The sequence below is a fragment of the Oryctolagus cuniculus genome, chromosome 3 (genome assembly GCF_964237555.1).
Source record: "Oryctolagus cuniculus chromosome 3, mOryCun1.1, whole genome shotgun sequence".
Lineage (NCBI taxonomy): Eukaryota > Metazoa > Chordata > Mammalia > Lagomorpha > Leporidae > Oryctolagus > Oryctolagus cuniculus.
The window spans coordinates 137,198,399-137,206,458 of NC_091434.1; the positions used below are offsets into that span (position 1 = coordinate 137,198,399).

Consider the following 8,060-nt stretch of genomic DNA (forward strand, 5'->3'; position numbering starts at 1 on the left):
AAAAAAAAGAAAAAGAAAAATATGACTCAAACCATATGATGTTCACAAAGTCTACCATTTATTATTCGGCCTCTTACGAAACAGACTACTGACTACTTTGTTGAGACTACACTTGTTTTGAAACCTTGGGTCTCATCTCAACACAAATTATTTTAAAAGGAAAAACAACAACAAAAGAGAGAGAGAGAGAGAAACTTGATTAGACCAGAAAATATCCCAAAGCACTGAACCTAACAGAAGAAAGTGCTGCTGCCAGATCCTGAGCTGCACAGATATGGGTGAGGGTACTGCGGAAAGCTCGTGGAGTGCGCGAGTTGTGGTACAGGGGGTTAAGGCTGCCACTCAGGACACTGCATCCTGTAGTGGATTCCTGGTTCTGCTTGGCCCCTGAGCCAGCTTCCTGTTAATGCACCTGGCAGGCAGCAGATGAGAGCTTGGGTCCTCCAGTCCCTGCCACTCACCCCAGAGTTCTGGCTGGGATGTCTGGCTCCTGGCTTCCGCCAGCGCATTCAAGGAGAGAACCAGTGGATGGAATACCTCTGTCTCTGTCACTCTGCCTTTCAAATAAATAAGTAAATCTTTTAAAAGATAAAACCCTTTTTAAATTTTTATTAAAGATCTTACTTATTTATTTGAAGTCAGAGTTACAGACAAGAAGGGTGCGACAGATCTTCCATCTGCTGGTTCACTCCCTAGATGGCCGCAATGGCCAGGGCTCAGCCAAGCCAAAGGTGGGAGCCAGGAGTTTCTTCCAGGTCTCCTACAAGAATGGCAAGATCCCAAGCACTTGGGCCATCTTCTGCTGCTCTTCCCAAGCCATTAGCACGGAGCTGGATCACAAATGAGCAGCTGGGATTCCAACCAGCGCCTGTATGGGATGCCGATGTCACAGGCAGTGGCTTTACCCACAGTGCCACAATGCTGGCCCTCAAATATTTTTTAAAAGCTCACAGAAAAATTAAAAGTATGAGATTACCTCGGAAAAAAAATTGAAATCCATGTGCAGTTTTTTTATAATAGGCATTTACAACTTAAGAAAAAAAATTTTCTTGCACAAAATAAACTCATACTTTGGGTTCTACTTTTCCATAATTTTTTGCAATTCTACTGGGTAACGATCAAGTTGTAGTTGCTTGCAGTCAAAAAGTTTTAAGTTCCTTGGGGAAAAGTCTGGGAGATAAATGGTACAATGGCTTAACAGGTATTTATTAAAACCCATATTAAGCAATTTTTACAGTAAAGGTGCCCGGGAGAAAATAAAACTACATAAAACGGTCCCTGCAGTTTAGAAGTTCATGGCTTATTTCTTTATTGCAAAATGAAAACTACGTATGTGCTGTGCACACTATACAGTAATGTAAGGAGAAAACATTACTATATAGTAACACTATATAGTAATGTAAGGAGAAAACAAGGAAGCATCAATGCAAATACTTTAAAAGCACACAAACAAAATATACTAGTTATGTTCGCAATATATGATATAGATTCTTTACCAAGTCCCTTCGTTTCTTCTAATCTGGGAAACGAGCCCTTTTTTCCTTCCTGTGTGTGCACGTTCATGTGGACATGCGTGTGTATGCGTGTGTATGCGTGTGTGCACGCCTGCACTGGGAGCATAAAAGAAGTATCTGATGCCTCTGCCCTTTCTATGTCATCCATTACTGGCTTCTCATCTATTTAAAACATGCATTCTTTCATCCTGCTCTCCTTTCTAGCAAGAAAAGCATTTAATTCTTATGCAAAAAGAACAATTAAGACAATGATTATCCTATCCTGGAAAACGCTAAAAAGTAGAAAATCAAAACCTTAAGTGCCAATGTTTCCTTTTATCTCCACAAAGCACTAATTTCCAGGGGTTTGAGGGGCTGCTTTGCACAGGCTCAAATGCATGACTTTACAACCCATTCCAACACAAGGAAATGAAAGGACACTTTAAAATGTTTTTTTCTTCCACCCAGACGAAACCCGCTGCCGACACACAAACCACAAGCAGCGCACATAAATAAGAGCTGGTGCAATGCTGCACGCACGTTTGCCTCACACCACAAAGAGGACGGTACATTTGCACACCGAGGTGTGTCAGCTTAGGATGCCATAAAGAAGGGAGATGTGTGTCGATGCGAGTGTATCTGCGTGTCAGGGAGAGAGCGTTGTAAGCAGAAGGGGTGGGACTTGCCAGGAGCAGCTATTTGAGAAAATCCCTCTTTCTTCCCCATTCATTCTTTCCAGCTTTGCTGCCTGGCACGGTCCTTACAAACACTCCCTGGCTTTTCATCCTAAAGAAACCGACAAGCCTTCTGAACTTCCCAGGGTGGTTTCCACACGCGTTATTTTATTATTATTTTAAGCACTGAATCATTCAATATGTGGTTTATACTTAAAAAATAAATAAATTTTTAAAAAGCCGGTCTTCGGAAGACCCTGTGGATTGCAAGCTAAAGAGATTCCTTTGTTGTGTGTCAACTAGAAAATAATAAATTACTCCGTTTCCAGGAATGCCGGCGCGAGAACCATAAATGTGGATCTACCCTCAGCGAGTGCCAAATTGCTTGCTCCTCACGGGAAACGCTGACGACGGCGTCCGCCTCTCCTCCCTGACACCCCCAGGAGGACCCCGAGAGGGCCAGCTTCCTTCACGCACCGCGGCACCCGCCCAGCCCAACACCTCGGACCCCGGCCCGGGAAGCCGCGCGCCGCCAGCTCCCTCCTCCAGACGGAGGAGGGCGAGGGGGAGGGCACGACCAGAGAGCAGAGGAGGAAGGTGGGCGAGTGGGAGAAGACAGAAATGGATGCTGAGGGGGTGGGCGCGACGGGAAGGTAGGGGAGGCGGGGACACGCGGGGGAGCCGGGCTGCGGCTTCACGCGCAAAGCCGGCAGCGGCGCGGGCAGCGTGCGCGGAGGGTCGCTCCTCACCGTTGAACGCCCCTGCGTCCGCGGCCTCCTCTTCCTCCTCCTCCTCCTCCTCCCCGTTCTCGGAGTCGGAGTGCGCGGGCTCCTCGGCGAAGTTGACCCCCTTGCTGGGGGTGCCGCCCCCGGCGGCGGCGCCCGCGTCCCCCCAGGTCCTGCCCTCATGGCCGAAGCGCGCGGCGCCCTTGCGCTCGTTCTCCTGCTGCAGGCGCGTGAAGTGCTGCAGCGCGAACTCCAGCAGGTCGGCGGGCTGGTGCCGCAGCACCTCCACCGTGAAGCCCTGCAGCAGCTCCGTCAGTCCCGCCGGGATCTCGATGCTCATCCTGCCTCCGGGGCGGCGGGCGCCCTGGCGCCGCCCTCGCCCCCTTCTCCGGTCCGGCCTCGGACCCCGCGGCCACCAAAGCTGAGCGCCGACGGCGCGGGCGGCTGCGAGCGCGGCGCACTGGGCCCCGGCGGCCCGGCTGGCCCGGCGCGCGGCTGCTCCGTGTGGCGGCGGCTGCTGAGCGAGCGCGGCCCCGGGAGGGCTGGCAGCATCTCGGGCTCCTCCCGCTCCCGCAGCGGCCGCGCCTCTCCCCCGCCCGGCGCCCCGCCCTCGCCTTCGCCCCGCCGCCGCCGCTGCCGCCGCCGCGCGCGCCCACGTGATCCCCGGAAACCATGGCAACTGCGCGGGCTGGAGGGCGGGCGGGCGCCGAGCTCCCGCCGCTCCCACCGCCGCGGGGCTGAGGACGCCGGCGGGCGCCGGCGCGCTGGCTGGCTGGGAGCGCGGCGCCCGCACGCGCCCGGGGCGTGGGCCCCTGCGAGGCCGCGTCTCGCTCCGCTGGTGGAGCCGCCGTGCGGGGCTTCCCTGGGGGCCGGCGAGTACTCGGATACCTCGGCCTCCGCCCACGGCAGGCGTTTTTCCTCCCTCCTGGCATCCAGTTGGGTCGTCGTGTCCGGTGGGAGACTGGACGGAGAGAGGCTCCCCGGTTTGGGGGGCATCCTTCTTGTTCTCTCACGCGTCCGTTCATCCTTTGCCGGGGCGGTCCCGCGGAGCGCGCCGTGCGTTTCCCGAGACACTTGGCAAAGTTGATGGCCTGCGACCCGGAGAGTGCAGCAACTTGGATAAAATGCCGTAGTCCAGACAGGTAGTCCTCGAGCGGGAGGAAAAAAGCGGTGCTGGATTAGTCGGTTCGTGGTTATTTTAGAACTTTCCCTGTTGCTTTGGTTTGCCATTAGGTCTCCAAGACCTTCAGTATTTCAGTATAAAGAGAAATAGGGCTACAGGTGTGTAATTTTAAAGTACAGCTCCTGGACTCGGAAAGATCTAACGTCTACAGTTCAGAGGAAAGAGGATTGGTCTTTTGTCCATGAAATATTATTTCAATGCCCACTGTTCATTTTCTGCGATGACCATATTGTAAAAATAATTCAAGCAAAATCACTTTTTTCTTTTCTGTTTTATTCACTTTTTTATTCTCCTCCCCCCCCCAACACAAAACAATAAATACATTTCCCAGGAAACTCAAAAGGCCATAGATGAGAGACGAAACAAACTAATCCCTTTTATAAAAATACACTTTTGTTTATGATCCGCCTTCTATTTACTCCATGAGTGAATGTATTTTTCCATTTCCATTTCTTATCAATTTCATACTAATGTTTTTAAGTGTAATAAGTAACTTTTAGCTATAGGCATCAGGCATTTTAACAAATAAAATACTGCAATCCCCGTGTGCCACTTCTTGGAACACAATATTAGTCAGACTCGGCGGCATAAGCATTATTATTTTTACAGGTCCAGTAATCTAAGATGGATTTGTGTCTGTCTGCATTTATAATGATGTTTGTGTTGATTATAATTTGCATTACTTGCATGTGGCAGAAAATGTAGTAGCTTAAACACGATCAAATGTCGTTTCTCTGTGATCACCAGGGCCCAGGCTCCAGCCAGCTCTTTGCTCACTCATCCTCAGTTTGTGCTCCAGGATGCCTGCCGCCCTGCAAATCGTGTCAGCCACATTTCAGCTATGAAAAAAGTAGGAAAGAGAAGGCAACCGTCTCTCCCCTCCCCAGACACTGACCCCGTAAGACAATCCGGGAAGTTAAACATAACCAACTCCTCATCTGTCCTCTGGGCCAGATTCCTCTGCACAGCCCAATGTGCTCTCCTTGCCGTTCCTCCATCAGGAGTTGAAGTCTTGCTTCCCCTCCCCAGGAATGTGAATGGGTTTCTGCATGCTTTTGATGAACAAAACAGGACAAAACTCCTGCCAGCCCTGTGCTAGCTGCCATCTGAAGTCCAATCCACAGAATACATGAGCAAAATTAAAAGGTTATTTTAAGCCTCTATGTTTTAGAGTAATTTGTTGAAAACACGTGGCTATTAGAAAAAAAACTTTAGGGGGCCAGCGCTGTGACGCAGCGGATTAACGCGCTGGCCTGAAGCACTAGTTTGAGACCTGGCTGCTCCACTTCTGATCCAGCTCTCTGCTATGGCCTGGGAAAGCAGAAGATGCCCCACATCCTTGGGCCCCTGCACCTGCATGGGAGACCCAGAAGAAGCTCCTGGTTCCTGGCTTCTGATCGCACAGCTCCAGTTGTTGAGGCCAATTGGGGAGTGAACCATCGGATGGAAGACCTCTCTCTCTCTCTCTGCCTCTCCTCTCTCTGTGTAACTCTGACTTTCAAATAAATAAATAAATAAATAAATCTTTTTTTAAAAAAAGTTTAGGAATGGAATCTTTGTGTTGAGCAGTCAACCATTTGAGGGTTAAAAAGCAATTACTGATCTCTGCCACAATGTTTAACATTTTTGCCCAGGAATGACAGAAGAAAACACATTAACAAGAGCCAAAGTCTCATCTTACACATTGTGTTTCCAAATTCATTTATTTCTTTTTGCAGATTGATTATGAAGCATAGTGGATGGCTCTGTCATCAACCACAAAGCCAGCATGTATGGCTCTCATTTGTTTAGGAATAAAGAAGTAACTCCAGGCTTAAATGCAGAAGTGCATTAGATAACCTACTCACAAGGAGTACTCCAGAAGTTCATGGAAAATAGGGTTAAAAGATAAGATGATTTTGGTGCCAAGAAATTTGAAATCCATGCCTACAAGGGGTCTTTGAAAAGATCATGGAAAATAATGATTATGAAGAAAGCAATACTGGGATTTCAAAATCTTTTCATGTCGGAGTACTCTTGTCTTTTAATTCCATTTCCATCGATTTTCTCTCCCATCCTGGGAGGTTTACAACAAAATAATACTAAAAGGATGACATGTTGGATTTAAAACATCTGATAACAATTTTATTGGATTCATTCTTAAATTGTACTGTGACTTGAAAAAGTCAAGGCTGATCCTAATGGCCCCATCGTGTTAGTATTGTCCTCAGAACAAACATTTACTTCTGAAATCACATGCTGGCTTTTATTCCTGACCACACAACTTTTTGGTAAGATTGTATAGTTTCTCTGGCTTTCATTTTCAGGATATTTCCTTTTGAACATTGGAGCACAGGGACAGTGGCTTATAGGGAACTCTTTGTCTTGAATTCTTTAAAAGAACCTCACCGATATTGATTCTTTGGTTGTTGATTTACAGAGCAATTTGTACTGGCTTCTCAGAGAATCAGACTGGAAGCAATTGTAAAAGAACTTCAAGAGCTCCGCATCAAGATGAAATGAGTGCCACTAAATTTGCTTTCACACAAAGAAATTAAACAGATATTGGACAGAAATTTCCACTGGCTTCCATGCAGTTACCAAAACAAGATAACTGACAAGGACAAGGCAATGCTTTGGGCAACTTAACAATGTAGAGTAGTAGCTACAACCAGTCAATCATGCAGCATTTTCTATCCATCATTAACATGTGTCCTGGGGCCAGTGCTGTGGCATAGCAGGTTAAGCCACTGCCTGCACCAGTGCTGGCATCCCATACTGGTATCAATTCGAGACCCAGCTGCTCCACTTTGGATCCAGCTCTCTGCTATGCCCTGGGAAAACAGTAGAAGATGGCCCAAGTCCTTGGGCCCCTGCACCCGCATGAAAGACCTGGAAGAAGCTCCTGGCTCCTGGCTTCAGATCGGTGCAGCTCCAACCATTGCAGCCATCTGGGGGAGTGAACCAGTGGATGGAAGACCTCTCTCTCTCTCTCTCTCTCTCTCTCTCTGCCTCTCCTTCTCTCTGTGTGTGTAACTCTAACTTTCAAATAAATAAATAAATCTTTTAAAAAAAATGTGTCCTGATCAAGTCTGGGGCAAGAAATGGATACCCATTGCAGGGAAAAAGAAAACAAACAATAGGTGAGTGAAAAGACACAGGGACTGAGTTCACGCAAGGCCCACTGTGGCCGTCAGTCTCAGTTGGATGTGTCATTTCAAGCACAGCTTTGGTGTCTCTAATTCATATTCTCAAGAGAGAGAATCCAGTTAGCAGGTCCGGCCATGCAGTGCACCATGGGCGCCGGACAAGGAAATGGTCAAATGTTCTAGATATGTGATAAGGCCACCTGTTCAGCAGAGAGGAACGTCTGCAGCACGGGGACTGCGCGTCTGCTGCAGGATGCTCACCTCACAGCCTGAAAACCTCTTAAACATTTGGACTAAACCAAGGTAAAATGTTTCGTCTCTAGATGCAGCTTTGCAAGGGTTGCCTCTAGACAACCAGTGGTCCTCAAATTTTAGAAAGTCTCTGGATGATGGAAAATACTGTCGCTGGTCCTTAATTCCAGACTTGCAGGTTCAGTAGTCAGAGTGGGGGCCCATCAAAGGAGGTACCTTTCTCTGAAGGGAGGAGAGAACTTCCACTTTGACTATGACCTTCTCTAAATAAGATCGGAGTTGGCGAACTCAAAAGGCTTCCATAGCCTTGAAAACTCATGACAAGAGCCTAGGGAGATTATTGACGCCATAAACAAGAGTGTCAATTGTTAAGTCAACAACAGGAGTCACTGTGCACTTACTTACTCCCCACGTAGGATCTCTATCCTTAATGTGTTGTACTATGTGGATTAACGGTGTAACTAGTACTCAAACAGTACTTTACACTTTGTGTTTCTGTGTGGGTGCAAACTGTTGAAATCTTTACTTAATATATACTGTATGTGGATTAACGGTATAACTAGTACTCAAACAGTACTTTACACTTGTGTTTCTGTGTGGGTGCA

The 8,060-nt window shown here is 48.0% G+C and overlaps 1 protein-coding gene and 1 long non-coding RNA gene across 2 annotated transcripts in view; one reads left to right on the forward strand and one right to left on the reverse strand.

The window, feature by feature from the left end:
* The window catches only part of PRKAR2B (protein kinase cAMP-dependent type II regulatory subunit beta), a 131,910-nt gene extending 128,515 nt beyond the window's left edge, over positions 1 to 3,395 (reverse strand). Inside the window, exon 1 of the mRNA XM_002712035.5 lies at positions 2,917 to 3,395. Coding sequence (XP_002712081.1) covers positions 2,917 to 3,232 — 316 coding nt within the window. The 5' untranslated portion in view covers positions 3,233 to 3,395. The remainder of the gene's footprint in view (positions 1 to 2,916) is intronic.
* LOC138849033 (uncharacterized) lies at positions 2,543 to 5,236 on the forward strand. Its single transcript, XR_011387365.1, has 2 exons — positions 2,543 to 2,764; positions 4,823 to 5,236. It is a non-coding gene; the product is annotated as an uncharacterized lncRNA (long non-coding RNA).
* Positions 5,237 to 8,060: the final 2,824 nt, after the last annotated feature.